Below are 26,443 nucleotides of genomic sequence, written 5' to 3'. Positions count from 1 at the left end.
AACTTCTGGTACGTTCTGTTAAAGGCGTAATAGCTAGCATCTCTTTCAATACACAAAGTGCTTAGTGTACCATGTATAATGTACTCCACTCCTGTCTTTAGTCTATTCCCCAGTAGGGCAGTAACTATGCTAGACCAATTAATAAGTGGAATGGTCTGCAGATAAACAACAGATGCTGAAATCTGATTTTCTGAGGGATTTTTCATCTGTAACTAGACAGTAACCTATTGAAAAATTCAAAGTTAAATCCTGCCCTAGCTTTTCACTGGGAGCACCAAACGTGCCAAATTCACTACTTGCTGGATGGCCATTAACTCTGCTATTTGATTGTTCCCTGGATTTGTTTCTGTGTTTTTAAAACTAAAGCTTGGCCTGCGTGCCTCAAAATAGAACAAGGCTATACAGAGCCAGGGAAATGGAGCTCAGCACCACCTTGTGTGTTTCTGTCTCGTACTGTGCCTTCCAAATTGTCTGTTCCAAGCTTAGATCCATTTATGTATTATTTTTCGACACTCTTCTTTTAATCCAAGCACTTCTGTAGTCAATGCTGGTCACAGATGTATCATTTTGTAATGTTTTAACTGGGCGGGGAGCAAGGAGAGGAGAGAACAGAGACAAAAAAGACCCAAACCCAAACATCCAAAAATGCAACCACACTTTAGTGATCAGATTAGACTGAAAGATATTTATTTAGAAACAACAGCTTTGGTATTTTAAAACCAAATGACCTTTAAATCACTAGAAAGTGGGATGTCTCCCCCCACAGCCAAAACAAATCAATGCACAAAGTCTCAATATGCTTAGGATAGGAAACCTGCAGATTGACATTTCCAAGTGTAAATCCAGAAGACAATTTCAATAAATCAGTTTTGTGCTCTACAATCATAAAGGCTGAAAAATCTGTTACCAGCACTTAGCAATCCACGGTTAAATTGACTGGCTTATTACTGAAATGGAGGCAAAATTATTAACATCCTCCCCCTCCCCCCAAGCAATAAATTAAAACATGTTTACCAGAAAGGAAGTTACACTAAAGTTTTCTAGTTAAGTTAACTCTCTAAAGGGAATCGTCATTCTTTATTTTCCTGTAAAATAATAATAATAAAAAATAATCATCAAAGGACTCAGTTTATCTTCAAGTATTTTCACCAAATGGATTACTCTTAGGGAACTGAACAGCTTACAGGAAAAAGAAACATCTGTTACACAAGCTTCTGGAACAAACTCTCAAATAACCACACCTTCCAAGTCTCAGATTCCTTTCTTAACAAGGCACAAAAGGATTGTTGCTTTCAAAAGGTCCTTGTTCTCAGCTGCAAAATTGTCAGATGTGTTGTGCAAACTGAGGCTGAAAGCAGGACTAAGTTCACTTGGACACTGGGATGTTCCCACTCAGTTAATGGAACAGTGTTATTTCAACCCCATTGATCTCCCTTACTGGCTAGAGATTTTGAGCTTCAGCTGGCTTCCACTTCATCCCTTTTTCTGGAATCAAGTTCTGCATTATCTTCATTTTAAGTAGGTCCAACTAAGACAAGGCAAGAGACTTGTTTGCTGTACACTGCAGGGCTTTTTGCAGTATCAGGAAGGAAGAGGTGTTACATCAGCCCTGGTGTGTAGCTGTGAAGCTTCTCAGGAATTCAGCAACAGTGTCAGGGACAGTTACCTGTAGTAATGGTTAACAAGTCATTTTGTAAAAGGCAGAAGGCAAGTCTTGTAGATGACAAAGGCAACCAGACAGCAGTGAAAAAGGACGTAATTTTCTATTTCAAGGACACATTTCATGATGCATGTCAGGGCAAAGCTGTACACAATAATTAAAATTACTTCCTGACTGCTTCCTCCTTTTGCACCAAGGTTTTGATCATGATCATAGGCTTATGACTGCAGTTGTCTTTGATATCCATGTCTATCCTATCTTTTCCTAGGTTAGTCTGTCTAGCCACAAGCACCTTCCACTCATATTCTTTAAACAGATGACAGGTATTCAGAACTGCTTGGGATCAGGTGGCCCTGATCTACAGTGCTCAACATTACAAAGCCAGTGAGCTGAGAGGAAAATCGCTGACTGTTTAAATGCCTCTTAGGTACCATCAGGTTTAGTCCAGTACATTCTGTCCAACCTTAGCTATCCAAAATTCAATTTGCTTTTGTAATTTGGAGAAACAGGGCAATCTAAAGCTAGAACTTTTCCTCTGTCAACTCTATGTAACTATGTCCTTTTTTCAAAAAAACCCAACAACAATTACAAGCTACATTTGACTCCATTCAGCCCTAAGGAGGGATGCCTCTGAACGACATGGCTAGTGCACACAGCAAATCCAGTCTTGCCTTTCATTTCCACTCCATATCAACACGCAACCAGAAAGTACCAGTACTAAGAGCAGAAATCTCTTAGTTTTAGATCTACTTAGTACTTAGTTTTAGATCTCTTAGTACTTAGATCTACTGTCTATTCTGTTCTAAGTTTTTACTAGCAACTAAGTTTTCTAAGGCAGCTCAAAACAAGAATCTTAAATTCTTTACAAAGTGAGATGCAGTAGAGCTTGAACTCAGAACCTCCAACTCACAGTAGAAAGCACTCAGTACTTTTCTTAGTGCGGCTATGTATTTTGTCTGAATGGGAGAAACACTAACTCAGCGCCTTCCCAAAACGACAGTGGGAAACGTGGTTTGACTGAGGGCTGCACAGTGTCTATAGATCTATGAACATCTACCAGTAGTCCCAACAAGTCAGCACCTTCACCTAAGAACACCAGCTTGCATTTGTGTGCTCTTGTATGACATGCCACACATTCAGACCAGGCGGACAAGGGCACACATCTCCCACACAGTAGTAAAGACAAGTATAGCAGCTCTCTCACAAGCATTCCAGTACTGCATAACAAGAAACATCCTCTTGTGACACAGCTGCAACTGTTGGCTTAAAAACAAGCTATGTCCTATACCAGTGTGTGGAAAAAGGACAGAAAAGCTCTGCCTTGATCTGCAGCCTTACAAATGTTTAAGGATAGATGATGGATTTATCTTTTCTAATGTTCGTGAGCCCTATTGCTCCAATCCCTGCCCTAATCCTACTTCTTGCAAGAAAAGGTCACAGATCACTTGTTTCAAGAGAGATTGAAAATCCTCACAGTCCAAGACAGAACCTCCCTAGGCACAGCTGACAGAAAATCAGGTTGACAACATCTGGTGGACAGCAGCAGCCTTATACCTTACTCCTGAAAAGCGGCTTGGCTCCTGGCCCACAATATTCATTGTAGATGAGTTTGAACAGAAACAAGTGAAACAATGTGATCAAGGAGGCCACGCTGAACCAGAACAGGAAGGGTAAGCCTGGGTATTGCTTGGCCATGTGTTCCTCATGAGCCAGAATAGATTTTAGATGGAGCGTGTGTCTCAGGTCCTGCAAGTGGATCAAATCTGTTGATATATAAAGCAGTGGTGTGATGGGTTGAGTCACCATGACAGGGAACGTATGACCTCGTGCCTCTGAGGTCAGCTCCACAGGCTCATTCATACAGCCCGCCTCACATGCGTATAGTTTAACTGGCTTGTCTTGGAATTTCACAGACACGTGCAAGAAGGGCTTTCCTTCAGCATCCAGCAGAACAGCTAGATTAATCAAGTCCTTATTGTAATGGATCCCACGTAAGGAATAGCTGTTGTGAAGTACCTCAGGGTCAGCCTGAAACTGAAGATGGTTTTCCGTGAACTGCAGACCCCCAAAACTAAGCACCATTCCCTGCATAAGTCCATGGACTCCAGCTGCCACAAGACCCTTGCATCCTCGTTTCTGGAGAGTTAGCTTCCACAGGTCTGAGAGCTGCAAGATCTGGGTGACACTGGTCAGCTTTGCTGGCCACAGGTTCTCTGCGTGCATGGTTGCGTGGCCACTGAAGCAGTGGTCAGCATAGTTCAGGCTGGCTTCCATTTTTTCTCTGTCCTCCCCAGTAATGAGTGGATCTAGCAGAGGGGCTGGCATGCTTGACAGCACATAGTAGAGCGTCATGTTAACGGTCTCACTGGACGGTGTATGCAAATCTGTGATCTTTCTCATTTCAATCCCTGTAACAAAAGAAAACCACCAAGAGTCAGAGGAGCACACATGAATGACTAACTAGGAGAAAAACAAGACCAAATGTGCACGTCATCGCTCAATACACAGGCGCTTTTTGTAACATCTAAGAAACCTTTGCCTATGAAACACTGAAGTGAAATGTTTCCTTGTATTTTCTTGGACGCTCTCTGCTACTTGGGAGTGTGAAAGCCAGGCTCCCACTAAAGGCAGTTTGATATACAGGAGCCGTATGGAGCAGTGACCATGACCCTGCAAGAACGATCTCTCAAAGGAACATCTGTCTTTTTGCTGGCTACAAAATATCAAGTTCTACATTACTTGGGCAGCTGATCTGTTGCACAAGGCCATTCAAATCTTAAGACAAAGCATCCATGTGGAACAGTCCTTAAGTTCCATAAAGAAATCTGGCTTTTATACTGTCACTAGAGGTCACCTCTATTTCCACCCCAGAGCCAATAAGCTGGGCAAATCAGTGAAGTTCCTGAAGACATGAAAGTGAACACATCCAGAGTTACGATTCAAAACATTCCTCTGTCACTTTCTTTATGCAGTAAAGAATACTCTGCTTTCGTAAAGCATGCTGGGTTTCAAACCAGGAGCGCTGTTTTATTGTCCTGCAAGAAGCCAAGAGAAATCCGTGGGGAAGAGTGGAGTCTCCGGAGACCCTGCAGTGGCCAGGACACCGAGCTTTCTGCTGCCCTCTAATGCAACCCTCGGGAAGCGGAATGTCACCTTCCTTACCTGAAATGAAGAGGTCAGACCAGGTCTGTTGGTGCTCCTGGAAGAGATCTTCCACCCGCATCTGCATCACCTCCAGCATCTCCTTCCTGGCCGACTCCCTCAGCTTGCTGAAGGTCTCCTCCAGCCGAGAGACCTCGATGGGCTCCGAGGTGTACACCACAGAGAGCACGGTCTCATCAAAGTGGGATTTGGGCGCGACCTGCACCCGGCTCACGAGCTTCTTGGCAGCCACCACCATGAGCACCACCTTGGGGCTGCCGGCCAGCAGCAGGCGGCCGGAGGAGAGCAGGAACTGCCGGTCCTCCACCTTCTCCAGGCTGGTGGCAAAGCGGCCGCCCGGCGAGACGGCAGGGGCCGGGGCCGAGGCCTCGAAGGCAGCCACGCGCTCGGTGGGGTTGGCGATGCGGATGCGCTGCAGGTAAAGGTGCGGCCGGCTGCGGTGCGCCACCACCTCCTCCCGCACCGTCACGCACTCGCCGGCGCCCGCCCCGGCCCCCGTCTGCACGCAGCGCACCCGCCACACGGCGCCGTCCCGCAGCGCCGCCAGCGCCGCCCGCGCCTCGCCGCGCCCGCCCAGCGCCCTCAGCCGCACCAGCGCCGGGTACTCGGTGGCCAGCGCCGGGCCGCCCGCCCCCGCCGCCGACACCCAGAGGCGGCCGGCGGCCGCGTCCAGCAGCAGGAAGCCGTTACCCGCCAGCGCCGGCCCCGCGCCGCCCCCGGCCGCATCCTCGGGCAGCGGCAGCGCATCGCCGCGCTCGGCCTGCGCCCGCCAGGCGCCCGTGGCCACCTGCAGGCAGAGGGCGGCGGCGCCGCGGGGCTCGGCCCCCCGCCCGGCCCCCCGCCCCGTGCCCCGCCGCGCCCGGCCCGCCCCCAGGTACCAGCAGGCCGCCAGCAGCAGCGCCAGCAGCAGCAGCAGCCGCCGCGCCCAGCTGCTGGAGAGCAGCCCCGGCAGCCCCTTCAGCCGCTGCTGCAGCCACATGGGGGGCGGCGCGGGAGGCCCGCCCCCGGCCCCCGGCCCCGGCCCCGGCCCCGATCCCGCCCCGGCGCAGCGACCCTCACGGCGCCATCATCGCGGAAGCGCCGCGCCGTGCGGCAGCTCCGCCGCGCTTTGCGGCGCTTTGCGACAGCCCGCTCGCACCGCCCCTGAGGAGGTGCCGGGCGGGGGCGGGGAGCCCCGGCCCGCCCCGCCGCCGCTGCCGAGCGGGCCCCGGCCCCCCGGCGCCCTGCTGCCCCGCTGCCGGCCGAGGCGGGGCGGCAGCCCGCGGCGCCAGCCCCTTTTCAGCACAGGGCTGGGCTCTGGGCTCTGGGCTCTCCTGCCCGGCTGGCTGGGGCCTGGAGCTTTCCCTCAGGCCAGCGGCAGTCGACTCCCGTCACCGCAGCAGCGCCTGGTGCGGGAAGGCGGGTTGTGTTCTGTCTAACTTCATTCCCCTGCGCAGTAAATAGAGCAGCACACCTCGGGATGGGGTTACACGCGCACATCGGGCCACGGAAAGTTCTGTGCTCCAGGGCGGCTCTTGGAGGATAGTAACAAGCCACACAGAAACACTGTGCGTGAAGAGGAAGCGTGACACTCCTGGCCAGGTAGAGCCAGTGAGGGGAGCAGGCGAGACACTTTCTTAACTACCTCCCGCAGGCGAGCTGGCTGCTGCGGGCCGGGGACTGCTGCGGGCCGGGGGCCCTGCAGCCTGGAGGAGCGGGGCTGGCACCTGTCAGTTCTCGCCAGGCCTGGTGCCTTTTGAGGCTGCTTTAAAAACGGAGCTCTGAGCCTTCCTGGTTTTAGGAAGTTGCTGCGTTGCTTGGAGCACGTGCTGCACGTACTCCTTGGAACATCTGCATTGGCAGCTGGCTCTGTTTAAAAAGACAGGCAGCTGACTCCAGCCAGAGTGCACAAAGCAGTACAAACAGAAACGGGGTGGGGGGGTGGGAAATATGCTTGCTGGGTTGGCATAGCTGCAGAATGTAAACAGAGCTGTCAAATAGGGCCAGTCTGAGTCCAGCAGTATAAACAATGATGCATTCATGATTTCCAGCATGCAACCCCCCCTTTATTTTAGAATGGAGAGACTTAACTTCATTAAAATGAGAAACTTGCAATTTTTTAAATTCTAGGTTGAGTCAGACCTCGGTCTGATGGTGAGGAGCTGAACACTCTTGCTGTGGCTTCTGGCTTAGAATCTTGAGGCTGCTAAAGATTTATCAGGGGCTTTGTCCAGGCCTGCAAAGTACTGAAGAAATCCAAAGTAAAAGTCTCTTTTCTTTTTTTTTTTTTATTTAAGGAAACTGGCAGCTTTGCAGACAGAAGCTGCCTGGAGTCACCATCTTAGGGAAAACTAGTATTTCCTTGGATTGTTGCCTGTAGTGCATCTTTTGAGCATGACGACTACTCTGCCTGGTAATTATGAGGGAATTCCTAATCTGGGGAGTGGGAGCAGAAACAAAGGTGCTTTGAACACATTAAAGAATATTCTCAGTGAACAAATAGTAACAGTAGTTCTTTGCCAGGATACTGTTGTGAAGCGTGGAGGATATTAGCTAGCTACAGTGTGGCTCTTCTAACGTGCTTATGTTTTTCTCCTCTAAGATCATACTTTCTTCGTTTTATTTTGATAATCTGAGTCCTGTAACATCTGTAATTTATGTTAAAGGGGTGGTTTACAGAAAACAGCAGTCTTGGACCTTAGAATTTTACACAGCCATCTTTTTTATTAAAACTGAGCTCTGCACTGAGGGAGGCTTCTATGTTATCCCAGTGCTTTGATGATGCCCTGTATGTTTCTGGCTGTGTATTCCATAGTCCCAGTGCAGCTAAGCTATACATATTGCATTGACAGTGTCTTTCTTTCTTATCTCAACGTACATGCCACACCATCGCTTGGCATGCATCCTTCACTTTTTATGCCTCTGCTAAACTACCCAGCACTGCTGCTTTCTCCCTGACACCTTACCTTCCTGTTGTAACGTGTGCTCCATGGGCCAGGCCCAAGTGTGGCTGAGGACTTGGCGCCTCTTTCAGTGATGGCTTTGGTAGTATACTGCAGTGTAGCTTTCCATCTACTTAATGTCTTACAGAACAGTATGTAACATTTCTACAGCCTCTGTGATTCTCCGAGCTCTTTGCAGACAGGTAAACATTACTGTTCACACCTTACAAGAGGCAAAATAAGTAATCTCTTAATGTTGCTTTCAGTGATGGAAGTTGGGTTTATTTATACACAGTGCCTAAAAATGGCACTGTCACTTCTAGGTATTTGCTTCAGTAGAGATAATGTGTTGCTCAAGGCCTCAGGTAAGGTGTGCCCGTGGTAGCTCCTCAGCTGGTGTTGGGCAGGCTCAGAGGGTTTCCCTGCATCTAAGTCTTACTGCAGTATAAAAATGACCCTAAACCCAATTTAAAAAAACAAACAAACAAACAAAACCCCCAAAAACCCCAAACGAACAAAAAACACAGTGCAATTTTATGAGACAGGTTTGTTCTGCCTGTGCTCAAAGTTATGGAGAATAAACTAGAAAAAGATGCATGCGTAACTCATCAGGGCTAGAGCAAGAAAACCCAGCACAAGGACAAAGAGAACAATGTAAGGCTTTAAGATGCATATATGGTCACAGAAAAAGTTAGTATAGGAAACAAGACTGCAGCAGATTTTGGGTTTGCTGAGGAAAGCTATGAGGTGATATGGCAGGTGGGACGGAGGTGTTTCGTAAGGGCTTCCAGTTTCCAGAGCTGTGCAGAACCCATTTGTTTTGGTTTTTTCACACTTAATGACCGTGTCAACCCGATGCAGCCCAGCGCCGACTAAAGCCGGGCAGAAGGCGAGCCCCCTGCCCCTACACAGCGCCCGTTTGCCCAAGGCGTGTTTCTGCCGCCGCACCCCCCGGTGTCCCCCGGCTGTGGCTGCAGCCCCCCGGCCCCGCAGCTCCCCGGTCGCAGGGCGTGCTGCACTCCACGGTCCCGGTGAAGGTCCCGCAGCGCCGGGATCACGGCCCAGCGGCTCCGCTGCCCAAGCCTCGAGCCCCGCGTCCCCCCGACCGGCCCAGCCGCTGCCCCTCCTGCGGGGCCGGGGGAGGAGCCGCCGCCCCCGCTTCCTCCGCCCGCCGCCGGGCGGGGCTGGTGCGTGGCACAGGCTCGGCAGCCCCCAGCCCCGCAGAGCCGGCTGCCGCCGAGGCGCGTCCGTCCCGCAGGCAGCGGGGCCCCCGCCGGGAGGCCGCCCCCATGGTGCCGCCGGCGGCGCTGCTGCCCTGGGCGCTGCTGGCGCTGCTCGCGGCGCCGGGCGGCGGCGCCTCCGGGCAGGAAGGTAAGGGGGGGGGACCCGCCGGGGGCGCTGCCCGCGCCGAGATCGGGGCCGCGGCGTGCGGAGCCCCGGCGGTGGGAGGCGGCGGGGGGGGCTGTCCTCGCACATGCGGCCGGAGCTCCCCATGCCCCGGCGCCGGGCCGCGGGCACCGTCCATCCCCGTCCCCGCCGTGCGCCCCACCGGGCCAGCCCCTCCTGCTGTGGACTTGCCCAGCGGCTGATCCCGGGCTGCCCGCGCTGTGACCCGAGCTCCGGGCGCCCCTCAAGCACCGTGGGTCTGTCCCCCAAAGCCGTGGGTGGGCGCTCTGGAGAGCGGCTGTAGGACAACAGAGGGTTAGGGTACCTACAGGGTGTCAGCCAGGCTGACCGAGGGGTTTGCTCCCTGCCGCTCTGCCAAGAAGTTTGAATAATTATCTTTGTCTTCATTAGAGAAGTGGCAATTAAGAGGAGACTTCATCTTGTGACCTAGAATATTTCCCTCCACAATACATGATTCTGTTATAATTACCTTTACTATGTATATTACTTAATAATAATACAGTTAATATGTATCCATGGGAGTGTTGGAGGGGAAGTTCTTCAGCTGTAGTGGCATAACTAAAGCAAAATTGTTTCAGCATTTAGGATAACTATTAGATATGAGTAAGAAATTAATCTCTCTGTGCTATCCGGCCTTCCTTACATGCCCCAAATCTTCCATGTTTTGGTAATGCTCTACAGCAAATGAGATATGTTGGTTAGGAAGAGGGATCTGGAATTGACTGCTTTCTGAACCCGTCCCTTCTGGCATGGCCTAAAGAAAAAATGCCTTAACTTTTCTGTGGCTCAGCTTCCCCCGAGTAATACGAGAGTAACGATACCTATCTTCTCTCATGTATGTTTTTTTTAGATCTCTGCAAAAGCACTAAAAATAGTTATTTATAGTTAATTGATTCTTAAAAAAACCCCAACTTCTGTAAATGTAAATTGAATATAGAGATTATATTCTCCGCTATTAAATTGCGCACTGATTTATGTTTTTTTGATCCCCCTATTAGTGGTATTTTGTTGAACACTATCTTAACAGGAAGTTGCACAGTAAGATTTCCCAAAGCACAGCCTAGGGATAAATTAATTCCTTGTCCTAAAATGCTGCTGCAGCTGTGCTTTCCATATAAAGTCAGAGCAGAAACAAATAACTATAAATTTTTTTGTTACTGAACTCATCTTGTCACTGATTTTTACTCTTTGTAAAAACTTGGAAGTTCACCCAGTCATTTCACTGTGATATCAGGGTCCCTGTTCCAGCACTGTGTCCTTACACAATCCTTTTCATCTACAGTGCTCAAAAACCCTCACGAAGGTGGCAAATGTCCTCTGTTATCATTCTACAGGTGGAAAAACAGAGGGATAGCAGGACTGGCTCCTTGTTGCATAGCACAGCTAGTGGTACAGTCCAGCTCCCCTGTTCCCTAGTCCAGTGCTTGCTTCCTTAACCACAGTGTGTCCATATTTTGCAGCTATACCACTACTAAATGTATTTATACAATTTGTATTTGTCAGCATGGCCTAAGGAGTCTCTGGGCCCAGGAGGCACAGCTTAATAGAATAGGCTGCCCTTTCTACGTATAAAAAGTAACTGTGCCATGGAAGATAGGGAAGCATACGTAAATCTCCTCTTGGTGTTTTAAAACCTGCTGCATGTGATACTGAAATTAAAAGGGTTTACTGCTCTGTCTCTGGAAATGCCTATCAGCTGCACCAGTGTTCAGCAAAGTCTTTGAGAAAAAGGGGTTAAAAGGGAAGGAGAGGAGGCAGCATAGCTCAGCACAAGCTTCTAGTACTGGAGCGAAGGAATGTCTCTTGGGATGGTAAGCTCTCGCTACTGCAGAGATTTCTCAAACAAACTGAGCTGAATGTCTCTCAGAGTCCTACCCCCACAAACCGAAATGAAAAGGGAATCTGTAAGTTGGAATTCTGCTGGGGAGGATAATTGTCTCCGTGCTGGCTTTTCATGCTCCAGTGAGTTTGCAGGCTGCACGGTGAAACCTATTCTGCAGTAGTATTTCTACTACAGGACACCGCTTTCTGGTCCGCAGTGTGAGCCCTTCGCTCTCCCAGCTTGTCCAGCAAACTTTGGCAGTCATATCATAAACAGTTGGTTGCTTTATTGGGGTGGCAGTGTGAAAATGAATTAGTGATTGATTTAATGTGAGATGCCTGAGAATTCAGCCTGAAATAATTGCATAGCAGTCAGGCTCTTTTCTTTACTACTTTTACCATTATCACGTGCTTTCTCCTCTCCTTTCAGGTACTGCAATTTGATGTTTGTCTTTACATTCCTCTCTGGCAAGCCCACATTTGCCCCCTTCTTCATTGGCAGTATGATCTTCACCTTCTCAGAAACCAAGAGCTCAGAGCTATCTAGCAAAGCTGCCATGGTTTTCTGCATGCCATCGTGTGGCTAGATACTTTAATGGGTTTAACACATTCCCTGAGGTGATACATATATTTTATTCATTTGTTTGCACCCTCTGAGTGGACAGGACTCAAGGAACTGGAGTGTGCTGGAGGAGCTGGATTAGGACTGCACTTCATAGGTCTAAAAATCTGCCTTTAAAGACAGCACAGATGCAGGATTTGTATTCTTTTATTTATCAATGTCTTTCCCTGCCTGTGTAAATGTCTAACAAAATACATTTAGAGCTGGCTATTGCTTTCTATTGACTAGTCTCAATCTCTCCTCTCTTTTTATTCTAATGCAGGTAAAGGATTTTAGGAATTTCCTTGGAAGCATCTGCTTTCTTCCTAACTTGGGAGTGTTACACTTATTTTTTTATTTTTGCTGCCTTTGACAGGTCTATCTAGGACTCCAGCTCCTAGATCCTTCCTCTCTTAAGATCAGACAGACTATCAGTTTGGGTACATTAGGAAGATGCATCTGGTACATCCATTGAAAAAAAAAAAAAAAAAAAAAAGATTGTTCCAAAAGAAGTCTGCTCAAGCCAAGAAAATGTGCTTTCAGTTTTTCCTGGTATTTTCTGATGTTAAAATCAGATGGCCAGGATTTGCATTTAAGCACTGTTGCCAGAGCCTATACAAATGTCTTCTTCAGCAAAAGTGGTAAGATGAAGTATAGCATTTAATCATTAAAATGAAGAAACCAGAGCTTCCACATGAAAGTCATACTCCAGTGGTACTATAGAGAAACTTCTGAGAGAGAACTTCAGGATTTAGCTTTGTCATTTTTAAGGGACTGGAAATAAAAAGCAAGTTTGGGAGGAGAATGTAAATGAAAGTTATGGCAGAATTAAATTCACATTGTGCATGTATGAAAAAAATCTGGAAAACACCTCAGGAATGCAGTAGAAAATTGGAGCAGCCATGGAGAAAGAATAATAATATTCAGTCTAATTTTGGTCTTCCCTACCCCCAGTCAATGCTGAGTGACTAAAAAGCAGCTCTGTGGGGAACAGGAAGCCAATTGCACTAAATGGATGACTTCCAAATGGGCATTTCTTAGTAGTTCTATTTTTTAAAGTTTAATTTCCTTCATACTCTATGTGAGAGAAGAGAATTATAGCTTTCAATAGCAGGGCAAAAAAGCACTTAAAACATTATGTTTTCTTTTTCTAGCTCATAACTCAGGTAATGAAATCGTGTCTTATAATCTCTCATTTTATACCCGGGACCAAGCTCTCACCTATGCTGCAAAGGAACAATCTTTCTTACGCTGCAATTAGTTTTTTTGAGACTTTGAAACTATCAATCCCCACCTTGGCTCAGTATCTGATAGTGAAGCTTCTTCATTAGGTACAGAACAGCTGGTTGTGAAAACAGCACATGTTGAATGTGTCTCTTGTGCTTTCTCATACAGAAAGCCTGCTGATTCTTACTGTTGCCACCAAGCAGACTGAGGGATTCCAGCGCTTTAGAAGATCAGCCCAATTCTTCAACTACAAAGTCCAGGTGATGGCTAACAACCTTAGTGGTGATTGGTCAAAGGGAATTTTGAAGTGTAGAATGGATAAGATTTGGCCACAAACTTGATTAAATAAAAGCTCAAGAGAGAGTATACCTACTTAGCTGGCTGAAAAATACTGCAACTGGGGCATTTCTGCAGCAGTCTTATCCCGAGTGTTGGCTTAAGATGAGATCTGTAGCTCCTGCTCAGGGGAGCCCCATGGCACTTTTCCATTGCAATGCCGAAACCCACGAATGTGCTCCTGTTGCTGAGAGTGCTTGGTTACTGTGCTGCATGTTACTCTGACTGTCCATCCCAGGGATGGGATGTTCAAAGGCTGGTGTATATACCTAGTCCATCTGTCCTGATGCTGGATTTTTTATTGTGATTTGCACTGGGAGTTATCAGGACTGGTAAAGTTGTGGGTTCTGGTACTTTTCTGTGACTCTTGCTGGGAAAGTGCCATTGTCAGTAGACCCTGTGCCTGTCGTTCTTTAGGTGCTGGGGCTGGATGAGGAATGGCAGGGTGGAGATGACGAGAACCCAGCAGGAGGTGGGCAGAAGGTCCGTCTCTTGAAATCAGCTTTGAAGCAGTATGCGGATAAGGAAGACTTGATCATCCTTTTCATAGACAGGTAATGGGTTGGAAAGTATTTGCTTTGAACCGAATCATAAGGCTGTTCGGACAGGTACTTACTAAGAAGAAATTAGCTGAGAAATAGATTGCTTTTGGAAGTTGCATCCAGACCTCCTTTCCCCCCCGCCCTGAATTCTCTGCTGTTGTTGCCTGAGAGTTGCTCAGAGCTGCATATGTGGCAGCTGGGAAGGCCTGATCAGAACAGACTGATTCCAACTCTTACATGAAGTTGATAGCGTTACACCTCTTTCTGCCAGGGTGGAATCTGGCTGCCTCTACCTGCAGAGAATGAGCAGACAATTCCTGTGGACCTCAGCAGGCCTTTCTTACCAGAACTATTTGTTTTATAAGGTGAGGCAGGCTACAACACAATCCTGAGAGCCAAGAAGTAGTCTGCCAGAGAAACGTGAAGAGGGAAAAGGACCATTTGGATTCTCAGTGTCTTTTCATATGCCCAGCAACAGGCAGGGCTGGGATCCCTGTATCTGTCTCTAGCTGCCATGGCAGGGAGCTCGCCTTCTGCAGTTCTGAGTGTCTACGTGTGTTTAGAGAAGTTCGGAATGATTAATCTCTGGAATGAGCAACTTTTTCACACACCAAAATGAGTCTGAAGTATGCAAATCCTCTTGCAGAAAATGCAAGTCTCATTCTGGGAGTGTTGCCTGGGAATTAGTTCTACCCAGTACTGAAGAGGTAGTGGCTGGAGTGCAGCATCCAGCCACTAGTGTCCAGCGTATTTGCATCCTGACGATTTGCAGGGAGCATAGTAGGGAGTGGCAGGATGTAAACAGCATGACCTATGGACTTTTTTAATCTGGAAGGGAGTGGCAGAGCAATCTTCCTCCAATAAGTAAAAAGCTGTTACAAACAGTGAGGGCACACGGGCTTCAGGGTTCCAAATGCAGGGAAAGCGAGAAGAGATCAACATGTTTTGCAGCTTGGAAGATTTGTTTTTATCATAAGTGAAAACTTTGTAAAAATAAGCATGGGCAAATGTTTCCCCAAGACAGTGTGGAATCTTCTGCAGTGGGAAGTAACATCTTCCACTCTAGGAATAAGATTTCACTTTAATTAGCTAAAATTATGACAAAAAAATATAGTACTGTGAAGCAGAGATAAGAGAAAGGGATTCCTAAAAAATTAGCTTTTCCTAGAAACTGTTCACAATGACATGTTTCCTGACTCCATTCCTTTCTGTCCCTTTCCTGTCTTTTACTTTAGCTATGATGTACTCTTTGCTTCGGGCCCTGCAGAACTGCTCAAGAAGTTCAAACAAGCCAAGAGCAAGGTGGTCTTCTCAGCAGAGAACTACATCTATCCTGACAGAAAGTTGGAAGCCAAGTACCCTCAGGTGCGAGACGGAAAGCGCTTCCTGGGCTCTGGAGGTAAGGCGCAGAAGAACCTTCTTTCAACTAAAGGCCTTTAGAAGAAATAGCAAGGGACCAGGTGTGGAAAATATCTCTATGGAAGGTGGTGCAAACTGAAGCCCGGTGCATAACTCGCACCTTTTGCAAGACTTTTACCTGCAGGAGGGGACATAGCTGTGAATTGCCTGTAGAGGATAGGAACCTGCTCCTTATGCCTTTTCCCTTTTCAGTGAGACTTGTCATTCAGGGTGTGCGCTTTTCCGATGCTGAAGCTTACAGATTTGCTGCTGGTGTCACTCCATGTTGGGAAGTGCAGTCTGTACATGCCTTTGAAAGCTGGTGTATCTCTGTGGCAACACAGGGTGGAGTGAGACTGCGTGAAAGAAGTGAGAATATCTGTATAGAGGAGTACTTCCCCTTTTGTTGTCTGCATTGAAACACCACTTTTTGCTTATTCCCACAGGCTTCATAGGTTATGCTCCAAACTTGAAGAAGCTTGTGGAGGAGTGGAAAGGACATGATGATGACAGTGACCAGCTCTTCTACACAAATGTCTTCTTGGATCCAGAAAAAAGAGTAGGTGTAGCTAGATTTTGGGGTTAGGAGGAGTTATTTGAGAAACATTGCTGTTAATCCTCTCTGCAATATCCCTGTTGACAGTTAAAAGAAGTTAATCATGTACATATTGACTCTTAATTACTACTCTGCATCCTTACATGGAAAAGGCCAGTAGTGTGTCTAGTTTCCCATTTCCCTTCTGAAAATTTGCATTCTAGCCACACACCACTGCTTGTTCTGTTACTAGCAGTTTTTATCTTTAAGCTGAAATTGTGAATGGGAAGATAGGTGTCTTAAAAGAAGTCTTACTGGGAACTCATACCAATATATGTATGTACCGATGTTTACAGCTATTAAGTGTGACAGAACTAACCAGCCTCCTCCCAGGGGATGTGGAATCCAGATGTTCAGTGTGTATCTTGCCTGCACAGTGCAGTGCTGACTTAGAGATATCCCACCCAGCACTAAATTACATGTTAGGTGAGGGGGCAGGAGAGGCCTGAGGGGATTTGAGGTGATGCATGGGACAAACTTTCACAGCCTTTTAGGCACCATTGTGCCACAGGACAGGGACCTTAGACATTGCAGCAGGTAGCCCTGCTGGAACAAAGAGGCTATCAAAGGCTCCAGCAGACCTCTCCAGATCCTGGCCGACAAAATCTGTGTCAGCCTGAAGCCTGGAATGGTCCCTGGAAGCAGCACTGCCATTCCAGCACCATGTGGTGCACTGGCCAAATCATCCAGCCCACAGGGTGATTCTCCTGTTGTCCCTGCCCAGTTGTGCATTACACAGTGCACCCTATCCCTGAGTGACACCACAAATGCATGGGAACTAAGAAGTCGAACTGTAACAGTAAAGGCAAGAGGAAACAGAAATAGGGAACTGCTTTCAGACTGATTAGAGAAGGAGTTGCACATTTTTACCAGCAGGGCTGGTAAAAAATTCAGAACAGCTGCACTTTTCTAATTCCCCAAATCTGAATACTGCCCGTGGTATTTTAACATGAACAGTTCCTTTAATGTTCTCATCTGCAGTTCTGGCCCTGTGCCACACAAAGGCTGAGTAATTCACTGACTTGGCATTTGGACAGCGGATGTTAGCACCCTGCTGTCCTTTCCAGTAATCAATTTTAACAGATGCCTGGAGGGACACTGAACTCTGTTAAGTCAGAGCTGGATTTTAGTCTGACAAAAATCCAGTCAGAGTATAACTTGCAGCAGGGGTTAAAAACAAAGTTTGCATGAGCTGGCCTTGCACCCTCACTGTGTTCTGGTTTGACACCAGTACCTGAGACGACACTTGGGCAAGTGCTTGCCCTGTGCATAGATGGCAAGAAACTGTCTTTGCAGCAGATGTTTTTGCTTTCTTGGCTTTCCTGCATATTATACGTGGGTTTTATATGACTGTGCTGAAAGTGTACTTCATTAATGTGCTGTGTAGTATTATTGGCACACCCACAGCAGCTTTAAAATGTGTATTTGCATGGTTTTGCCTAGCCAGGAGTGTTTTAGGCTTCAGACCTTGGAGAGTATGGAAGTGATTGTAGGAATGTGATGTATCTTTGCTCAGCATAGGGACTCTCACGTGTAAAGAATGGATGCCCACTTGTGTTCTAATTAAGGTTATTTATCTCATCCTTTTAAAGGAAAGCATCAACATCAGTCTAGACCAAAGAAGCCGGATCTTCCAAAACCTAAATGGAGCATTAGGTGAGATGGAAGAAGGAAGCTCATTTCTCCTTGGAATGCCACTGCATGTTGACACCAGAAATAAAAGTTGTGGCTGAAAGGATTAAATTTCAGAAATTCCTGTTCCTGCAGAATAAGCTTCAGTAAAATGTCTCTGCCAGGGTTCTTGGATTTATTTGCAATTCCATTGCAACAAACTAGGTTCTCATTTTAATTCCCTCTTCACTTAGGGGAATGCAGGTAGGGTTTTCCATCTTGCACCTCCTTGCCACTTTGATCTCCAAGCATGTCGGATTGCATTAGCCTTGGGGATTGAAACTGGGAGGGACTTTCAATGCAAGTAATAACACACAACCCTGCCTAGGGCTTGTCTGTCGTGCTTCAGAACTGTGTCTGGAATGCCACAGAAGGTGAGGTGCAGCCAGATACTTCCTGTGAGCGCTCACTGACCGTACCAGGCTTCTGACCTGACTTGCCGATGGATTGATTTTGCTAATCGTAGCAAAAGTGACTCTCCTGACACTACTGCCTAATGTTTTCAGTTTATAGTTTTGCGCTACTCCATCATTACTCCAGCCAGGTAAAAAATCATAGTGGCAGTGTAGGTTTGGCTCCTGTGCTCATTATAACAATGGTAGACTGGAGCTTGGATTTTTGCTAGTCTGTTTGAAAGGATTTTGTATGGTTGTGTTAAGGAGACATCTTGGAGGGGTGCAAAGAGAGACAGCAGGGGCATAGGTGAGAAAGGCCTGAGTCCTCTCTGGCCATCTATACCTGTTCCTCACCGCACGATTTGTCAATGCCAGTTTTGAAAGTCTGTTTCAGTGTAGATTCTGCCATTTTGCAGTAGGAGGCATATTTGTTAGCCCAGCAAGCTGCATTCTTTGTCCGCCTTCCCAGCCATCCTGTTACCTCACAGGGTCATTCTGAACATTTTTTTCTCCTTTCTGGATGTGGTCTGTAGCCCTTAAACTACTCATGCATGGTTATCCGCAACTGTGCTTTCATCTTTCAGCAGTCGCTCAGTAGAAATGAGGCCTTGTGCTGGTAATTGTCAATAAAAGCCTTTCTTTGGTAACATGATGGCAATGTCATTTCCAGATGAGGTAGTTCTGAAGTTTGAAAACTCACGAGTGAGAGCAAGAAACTTGTTGTATGACACTCTGCCTGTGGTGATTCATGGAAATGGACCCACCAAGGTAAGTGGGCGTCCTGAGAGAAAGATTTGGTACGTATTTGTTCAAGGTGACCCTTTAGCCTCGAGTGTGTCAGGTTACTGATCCATATATTCCTGTATATTGACTTTCCCTCTGTGTGTTTATATTTGAGAAACAGTAAGTGGTACAGGTCTCTAGCAGCATGATGGGTCTGGTTCAAAGATCAGCATGTAATTGGACCCTCTGGCTGTCATGCTTTGCAGAATCTTTAGTAAGAATCTAATAAGGTAAATGGCGTTCTGATGAAACGTGCTCTTACACTGGGAGTGGATGCAAAAAATCTCCCCTGCCCTGTAATGCATAACATGGCAAATTGCCTTTTGCAGCTGCAGCTGAACTACCTGGGAAACTACATTCCTCAAATATGGACGTTTGAGACTGGCTGCACTGTGTGTGATGAAGGTCTGCGAAGCCTCACAGGGTTTAAGGTGAGGCTGATGTCTATTCAAAGCTCTCAAGACATGTCTTAGAATTACAATGGGATTTTATGTGTCTGATGTGGTATATGAGCCACCACTTCTCCCTGAATGTAGGATGAAGCATTGCCAATGATTCTGATTGGTATTTTCATCGAGCAGCCCACACCATTCCTCTCCCAGTTTTTCTTGCGGCTTCGTAACCTTCATTACCCAAAGCAACGAATCCAGCTCTTCATTCACAACCATGTAAGTAAAGCTGGCCTGTGGCAGTCTTAGCAAATGCGGGGAAAATGCAGACCTCCTCCTTGTACTCCAGGCATTTTTGCAACCTTTGACTAGACTTCCAGGCTCTGTAGTCCCAGTACTTACCTGCAGTGGCACCTATAAGATAGCTCCATCCAGCTGTAAAGATGTGGAAGTGGGAAGAGCTGTTGCTGTTTTGGTTTGGCATTTTCAAGAACAGGAGGCTGAGCAGCCTGGGATGAGCCTATCTTACCTGTTTTTTTTCTTATTTTTCCTTTGGCATAGGAGCAACATCACTTAAAGCAGGTGGATTCCTTTGTTAAAAAGCATGGCAAAGAATATCTCGCTGTCAAAGTGATTGGACCAGATGATGAGGTGGAGAATGCTGAAGCACGTAACTTGGGCATGTAAGTGAAGAGGCCATACATGATGGCTAGCAGAGTCAGGCTGTCTCCAAACTAGGGCAGTGTGTTTTTTCTGAGCATCTTCACTGTTAAGTGGATGCTTCTCTTCTTTCAGTCACCCTTCTCTCTCAATGTTCCTATCATTTACTCCCTATGTCCATTATATATTGAGAAAAAAATAAGCTTTGATACCAGTTCCCTTTCTCCAATTTCAGAAACGAAGTTCTCACTGGTCCTTTGCTCTGTTAGAAGCATAGCCTGGTACCTCCCATCCTCATCAAGCACCTCTAGTGCTTGATCACGAAGAATAGGTACCTGTGTCTCTGAAGTGGAGGAGTGTAGTAGTAAAACTGAGAGCTAGTGGCAGAGTATCTTCCTATCTCTGATGAAGAGGTGTGAGTTTGAGCTCAGGTCTGGATTTGGGCCAACAATAAATGGGAACCTCTTCAGTTTGAGCTGAGGGAACAGTTTGCTAAATGTGATGTTGGCTGTGTCTCAGTGTCTGCTATTGGATGCTGCATCTGGTGTGTTGCACTGTGCTAGCCCTCTGGGTTGTTACATTAAACTGAACTTTTCTGAGCACCTGAAGAAGACCTTTAGGCTACAAGGTGAAGGAATCCCTGGTGTTCTGTCCCTTGTCTTGCTGTGTTTTGGGGGGTTTTGGTGTGACTTTTCTTCTTCTTTGGCTATAGGGATTTGTGCAGAAAGGATCCTGACTGTGACTATTACTTTAGCCTGGATGCTGAGATAGTTCTGAAGAACACAGAGACTCTAAGGATCCTGATCGAACAGAACAAGTGAGTTTTTTGGTCTGAGCAATCCTTACTGGTCACCTTTCACACGAGAAATACAGTGAGCTCTTTTATTACTGACATGTGTTAGGCAGTAGGAGAACTGTGTCAGAGATGGAATGTTAGACAAACATGCCTTATTTGGTCTTTTTTTTTACTGTAGTTGTAATCCCTGGATTTTAGGCAGTGGATGTAAATCATTCCTAATTTTGTCTTTATATAGTTGCCAGAACAAATTGGATTCTAGGAGACCTGCTGCAGGGGGCAGTTAGGTAGGAGATTGTGACCATATTTGCCTTTTCTTATGTGGAGTTTTATTCCAACAGAGTTAATGGAAGCAGCAACTCTGTAAGTGAGGGAGAATCGAACTCTTAACGGTCCTGTGGTGTGTAAATCTTTTCTTCCTGTGGTAACATCCTGTCCTGCAATTCCTTTTTCTTTTGTGCTCACAGGCTGGTGATTGCCCCACTGGTAAGCCGTCATGAGAAGTTGTGGTCAAATTTCTGGGGAGCACTGAGCCCTGATGGATACTATGCCCGCTCAGAAGATTATGTGGATGTTGTTCAAAGGCGGAGGGTGTGAGTATGCAAAGAGAGCTTCTTACTGACATAACCCCTCAAATGTTAAGCTTGCTGCAATGCAGTATCATCAAAGTAACTTAACGTCAAAAAAACAGAGAGAACAACTGTCTTTGGATATAGAAGAGGAAAAGAAGTCTGTACACCCATGTGGAAGTGCTCTGTGTCCTCCCCTGAGCAGACAATAACTTACTATGGGCAGATTTTCTTATGATCAGGGTAAGGGTTTGAGAGTCCTGACTCTGCTGAAATCACTTCGTCTTACTCATGTCATGTTTTCCCACCTGTGGATTATAGCTAGTGTCATCCTTAAAATCCTGTAAAGTGCTGTTTAATCTTTATTAGATAGTCTTCATAAAATACCAGGTGATCCTTGAATGGAAGATTCACAAAAAATAATTGTTGGCTCATTCGTACTCTTGAGTGACCCTCTGGTTTTTTTGGCCATTATGTGCAATAAATGCTAGAAATCAGCTTATGCACTTTTGGCTGGTTCAGGTTTCTTTAAATCACTGAAAAAAAATGTGTTGATCTCTCTGGGAAGAGGTTCAAGCCATTAATTATGTCCCTAGCAAAAACACACAGTAGCAATTAATTGCTTTCACAGTGGACTAGCATTTGTGCAGCTTAAAAGCTCTGGGCAATATAAGTGATTTTTCCTAGAATGACAGTTGCTATTGGTACAGTTTCTCCCTACTGTTCTGAGCTGGATCATTCAGGCAAGGCTGGCTCATATGGCAGCCCTGCCTGCCATGCTGGCAAGTCCAGCGGTTTCTCTTTTAGTGGTATTTCAAATTTCGCTCTCCTACCTCTGCGTTTCAGTGGGCTTTGGAATGTTCCCTACATCAGCAGCGTTTACTTGGTTAAAGCCAAGGCTCTGCGATTGGAGCTTGACCAAGGAGATCTCTTTCACAATGGCAAGCTGGATGCTGACATGGCTTTCTGCCACAACGTCCGGAATCAGGTCAGTCAAGGAGAGGGAGGCTGGCAGGGAAGAACTGCGTGCCAGGGTGCAGGTGACAAGATTAAGTAGTTTCAAGGCGTTTGGCTCTGCTGGGGCATGGGACAGGATGAAATGGCATTGTTTAATACTGTGCAGCCTTGGAACTGGGCTTTCTGTCTTACTGTGAAACCACACAGAGCCAGGGACCACTAAATGTGGATAGCATTTTTACTCTTGGACCTCTTCAGAGCTGTTCTAAATGGGGTGGACAGGGTAAGAAGGAAGAACCTAATCTCACAGCAGCAGCTCTGCTGTTTCCAACCCTAGCTGACAAAAGGCACAGAATTACTGCCTATAAACTTTCAAAGTTCCTCATACCCAGGGTGGAAATTATATTGAAGGCCTGCAGGAGAAAGAATGAGTAAATGAACAGCTTGGGCAGAGGCACCATCACTGGAGAACTGTTCAGTGCTTATGTTTCATAGTAGCTTACAAAATGTGAGGCCTTGATTGTTTCCCTCTGTCCTGCAGGGAGTCTTTATGTACCTGACAAATCGGCATGAGTTTGGACACATACTGTCCCTGGAGAATTACCAGACAACTCACCTCCACAATGACCTCTGGCAAATATTCAGCAATCCTGAGGTAAGATAACCTTCATGCTCAGCAGGCTTAGCAATGTGGCCTGTGAACATTTGATGACTAATTTCACTAATAAGGAAGGTCCAGGCTTTGTAGTAGCAATGTCTCTCAGGTGGGATGAGAGCCTAAATCCACAGAATTTAAAGAGACTATGTTTATGTGATTCATAACATCTGGATCTTCAAAGCCTGTGAAATACTGCTGCATGGGAGCCTGGCTTTTCACTGCGTTTTTAACCAGGCCCCACAGAAATGACTGGTTTGCTTATCTTCCAACTGCAGGACTGGAGAGAAAAGTACATCCATGAAAACTACACAGCAGCTCTGAAAGGGAAATTAGTAGAAATGGTAAGAAAACATCACTCTTAGCCATTACAATAGGAGGTTAGCATCAGGACAATGCTTGTGTCATAACTTGTCATTCTCAGCAGTTTGGCATGACCTCATAGTCTTTCAAATCCAAGGGAAACGTGACCTTGAAAGTATTTTTAGAGGCAAATCATTCTTCTAGAAGTACATCTTTAAGTGGAAGTGGGGCATATCAATCAGAAGACAAATTTCTGTCCTGAATATTTAGTTACTTTCCACTTAAACTGACTCAATCTACAGTCTGCTTAGTCTTACTCCTTTTGCCTCAAGCAAACACCTGTCCTTGTTTCTGCTGTTCTCACCTGTCTACTTTCTGTAGCCCTGCCCAGATGTTTACTGGTTCCCCATATTCACTGACACTGCCTGTGATGAGCTGGTGGAAGAAATGGAGCATTATGGCCAGTGGTCCACCGGTGACAACACGGTAAGACAGAGCAGGAGCTCTTTGACTTCTGGGTCGTACCATTATCAATGCATGTTTGGTGGCAGCAGTGCCTCCTTTATGGAAGCATTAGATCCCACAGTTAAACCAGGAAACCGGAGGCAATACTCTATTTATTTTCCTGATTAACGCTGTAATTTTGCCCCCATTCTTAAATGTGAATTAATTTTTCAAGTCCTCTTTAGTGTCCTCTAAAGCTACAGTGTTTGGCCCTGCTGATGGTAATATTGTTTACCTTAGCTTTTAATTATTGTTTGAAATGAGTTTTCCATCCTGGAAGTTCTGATAAATAAACATCATATTTATTTGTAGTTACAAGTGCTTTTCATTCCTGAAGTCCAAGCTTCCCGTCCTTACGGGTATTTTCATGATTCTATTCCAGGACAGCAGAATACAAGGAGGATATGAGAATGTCCCAACTATTGACATACACATGAACCAAATTGGCTTTGAAAGAGAATGGTATAAGTTTCTTTTGGACTATATTGCACCCATCACAGAGAAACTGTATCCAGGTTACTATACCAAGGTATGTATACTTTAGCATTAAAACTCGTGGCCAGCTCAGTGCGTCCTCCGGTTGCAACTTTGTGAAAAGGCTGCTAGAATCCCCTAGCAATAGGCATGCAGTTTCCCAGTATGGAGGGACTGACTCTGGAATACGACATGGGTATATGCATCAGGAAATACGCTATTTCCCTGTGACATTCTCCTGCCTTAATGTTGCCTTCCTCCCTTAGCAGTGGTGTGCAATGTAAATAGATCCCTGCTGTGCAGCTCGGTAGCCATGGACTACTACAGCCGTGTAACAGACGTGTTCTTTGTTCTCCTCTCCTGCAGACTCAGTTTGAGCTAGCCTTTGTAGTTCGCTACAAACCTGATGAGCAGCCCTCTCTAATGCCCCATCACGATGCTTCCACCTTTACCATTAACATTGCTTTGAACCGAGTTGGAATAGACTATGAGGTAAGTGTATGCCAGGGTGTCAAGAATTCAGCGTGGCCTCCTGAGCAGTCCAGGCAGCTGAGCACCCTTTCCTTATCCGTATGTGGCTTCTTCACACTAAGGATTGCAATTAATGAGTGGGCTAGTGTAGGAAGATTTTTTTGAACACAGCAGAACACAGGAGATTCCCCAAGCACCTCCTCACATTTTTAGAAGGGCTGCCCGGGGAAGGCAGAGACCCTTTCCCTGAGGTGCTTTTACCAAGCTGATGTGCCTCTTGTTCTGTTTATATCAGGGAGGAGGCTGCCGGTTCCTGCGCTACAATTGCTCCATTCGAGCTCCACGGAAAGGCTGGACCCTTATGCATCCAGGACGCCTGACCCACTATCATGAAGGTCTTCCAACCACCAAAGGAACCCGTTATATCGCAGTGTCCTTTCTTGACCCCTAGAGCCATGCTTCACAGGAAGGACCTTTCCCTGGCCCTGCTCACTGCTGACCTTGAGTGGAAACAGGGAATGCTACTGAGTTTCTAAGGCATTGATCAAAGCTATTTTGATATTGATTTTTAATGATATTCTAAGACTCCACTACTGGAAGATGTCCCTCTCTGATACTGCAGGTAATATCTAGGAATGTTGCTGTAGAATTTGAAAGGAGATTTTGTGCCTTCATTTTTGATTCAGCTGTTTCTTGGAAGTGCGATTTACTTGAACCTTCATTGATTGGTTGGCTTCACAAATATGCTTTCTTGGACTGGAAATCCAGCTTTTTGGAGGCAAGTCACAAGCTCTCTCTCCAAGCAGCTGGAAGCCTGTTTTCATCCACAGCATATACGGGACTGGACATTAGACAATAATTCCTGGGTACTATTCCAAATGTAAACCGATCAGGGAGCTGACTCCAGGAGTCATAACAGTTAAGTGTCGTACCAGATGAAACTCAGTAATAACAGCCTGAAGATCATCTGATTCCTTACCTCTTTGCAGTTCCTGGAAGCATATCACAAAGCTCAAAGCAGCAGCCGTGGCAATATAGGTGCTTCCAGTTAGCTATAGGAATGTCTGCTAATGATACTTTACCTCTGGGTTTAGACTGAAGAGATGAAAGATAGCCTCCTTATGTAGCTAAAAGCATGTATACCCAGACAAATTCAGACCATGTTGGTATGCACAGATGAAATCTAAGGAAGGGAAGACTTGAGAATAACTAGGTCAGTCAGGAGGGCTTCAGTGCTGATTTGTCTCTGTTCTATCCCACGTTAAGATTGTCAAAAGCTCTAATCAATGTCTGGGTAACAGTCCAGAGGTCCCAGTCCTCTTTGGTGGCCTCATTCCAGTTCTCAGAGATCGTTTTGATAATTTTCTTTGCATCTGAGTGGGCCATCAAAGAGCTGTCCTCTGGTACTTAGAGGAAATCATTATTCAGCATTCCTGTTATTTGAGATTCCAAACCAAAACACTCCACTGCAGACACTTCTCCAGTGGGGTCGAGGCTGATAGAAATGAGTGGTGGGAAAGTGCTGGGAGATTATGGTGAGCTGGTATGTGTAAAAAAAAAAAAAAAAAAAAAAAAAAAAAAAAGAATGTGTCTAGAGTAGACCCAGGGTTAGAGAGGGAATGGGGAGAAACCTTTTCTGCGGTTGCCCGTGAGGTACCTGCTCAGCTTATCAGGCACGGCCGTGCTCTGGGTGTTTCACAAGCAGTATATTCACATCATGGCTGTCCTTAGGAAAAAAAATCTTCCTCTCAGTTCTCTGTGTCTCAGCTTCTGCTGTCTAACGGTCAGGGGGCGAGCCCCTTCGCGTGGGACGGTGGCGCTGGGGGCAGCACAGCTGTGGGCATCGGCAGGGAGCCGCGTAGGCCTGGGCGGCCCGCGGGGGGCGGCAGGCCCGGCCCCTCCCGCGCTCTGCGGGCCCGTTTCAACGCTGCGCCCCACGCGTGCCCGGGGGGAAGAAATCCAGGCGGGCGCGATCAGTGTGAAATGTAAACCGATAATAAACCTCGTTAGGTGAAACCCAGACCTGTCTGTTACCAGAGGAAGGGGCTGGGTAGGCTGATCGTTGAAACGTGGCAAAGGTGTATGTGTGTGTTTCGGCAGTGTTTTTTCACTTGTTCTGCTGTGGCTTCCCCCTGCGCTGTACGGT

The 26,443-nt window shown here is 46.6% G+C and overlaps 2 protein-coding genes across 3 annotated transcripts; one reads left to right on the top strand and one right to left on the bottom strand.

The window, feature by feature from the left end:
• Positions 1-665: 665 nt before the first annotated feature.
• KIAA2013 (KIAA2013 ortholog) lies at positions 666-5,911 on the bottom strand. Its single transcript, XM_027787660.2, has 2 exons — positions 4,823-5,911; positions 666-4,068 (listed from the first exon to the last, which is right to left on the bottom strand). Exons 1-2 carry the CDS (start codon positions 5,799-5,801, stop codon positions 3,209-3,211), a joined length of 1,839 nt encoding a protein of 612 aa, XP_027643461.2. The 5' UTR covers positions 5,802-5,911; the 3' UTR covers positions 666-3,208.
• A 1,187-nt stretch (positions 5,912-7,098) lies between these two features.
• Positions 7,099-26,048, top strand: PLOD1 (procollagen-lysine,2-oxoglutarate 5-dioxygenase 1). Of its 2 annotated transcripts, none has more exons than XM_013300103.3 (19): positions 7,099-7,214; positions 12,968-13,059; positions 13,553-13,689; positions 14,913-15,076; positions 15,522-15,634; positions 17,263-17,326; positions 18,407-18,504; positions 18,849-18,950; positions 19,056-19,187; positions 19,470-19,591; positions 20,281-20,385; positions 20,832-20,957; positions 21,780-21,921; positions 22,432-22,545; positions 22,824-22,889; positions 23,230-23,334; positions 23,735-23,881; positions 24,193-24,318; positions 24,593-26,048. In XM_013300103.3, exons 1-19 carry the CDS (start codon positions 7,196-7,198, stop codon positions 24,746-24,748), a joined length of 2,130 nt encoding a protein of 709 aa, XP_013155557.1. In that variant the 5' UTR covers positions 7,099-7,195; the 3' UTR covers positions 24,749-26,048. The 2 variants fall into 2 exon arrangements, with proteins under 2 accessions (XP_013155557.1, XP_055654746.1); XM_055798771.1 differs by lacking the exon at positions 7,099-7,214 and adding an exon at positions 8,921-9,114.
• The last annotated feature ends 395 nt before the right edge of the window (positions 26,049-26,443 follow it).

The sequence above is a fragment of the Falco peregrinus genome, chromosome 3 (assembly GCF_023634155.1).
Source record: "Falco peregrinus isolate bFalPer1 chromosome 3, bFalPer1.pri, whole genome shotgun sequence".
Lineage (NCBI taxonomy): Eukaryota > Metazoa > Chordata > Aves > Falconiformes > Falconidae > Falco > Falco peregrinus.
Note: the sequence above shows the minus strand (reverse complement) of the source record. Positions and strands in the feature narration are given on the sequence as shown.

Bases quoted from the DNA above. Each gene is read 5' to 3' on its own strand.
- KIAA2013 (XM_027787660.2), bottom strand. From the start codon at position 5,801: ATGTGGCTGCAGCAGCGGCTGAAGGGGCTGCCGGGGCTGCTCTCCAGC. The intron at 4,069-4,822 runs GTAAGGAAGGTG...CTTTTGTTACAG, and splicing joins GTCTGACCTCTTCATTTCAG to GGATTGAAATGAGAAAGATC.
- PLOD1 (XM_055798771.1), top strand. From the start codon at position 9,033: ATGGTGCCGCCGGCGGCGCTGCTGCCCTGGGCGCTGCTGGCGCTGCTC. The intron at 15,635-17,262 runs GTAGGTGTAGCT...ATCCTTTTAAAG, and splicing joins TCTTGGATCCAGAAAAAAGA to GAAAGCATCAACATCAGTCT. The intron at 20,958-21,779 runs GTGAGTATGCAA...TCTGCGTTTCAG, and splicing joins GTTGTTCAAAGGCGGAGGGT to TGGGCTTTGGAATGTTCCCT.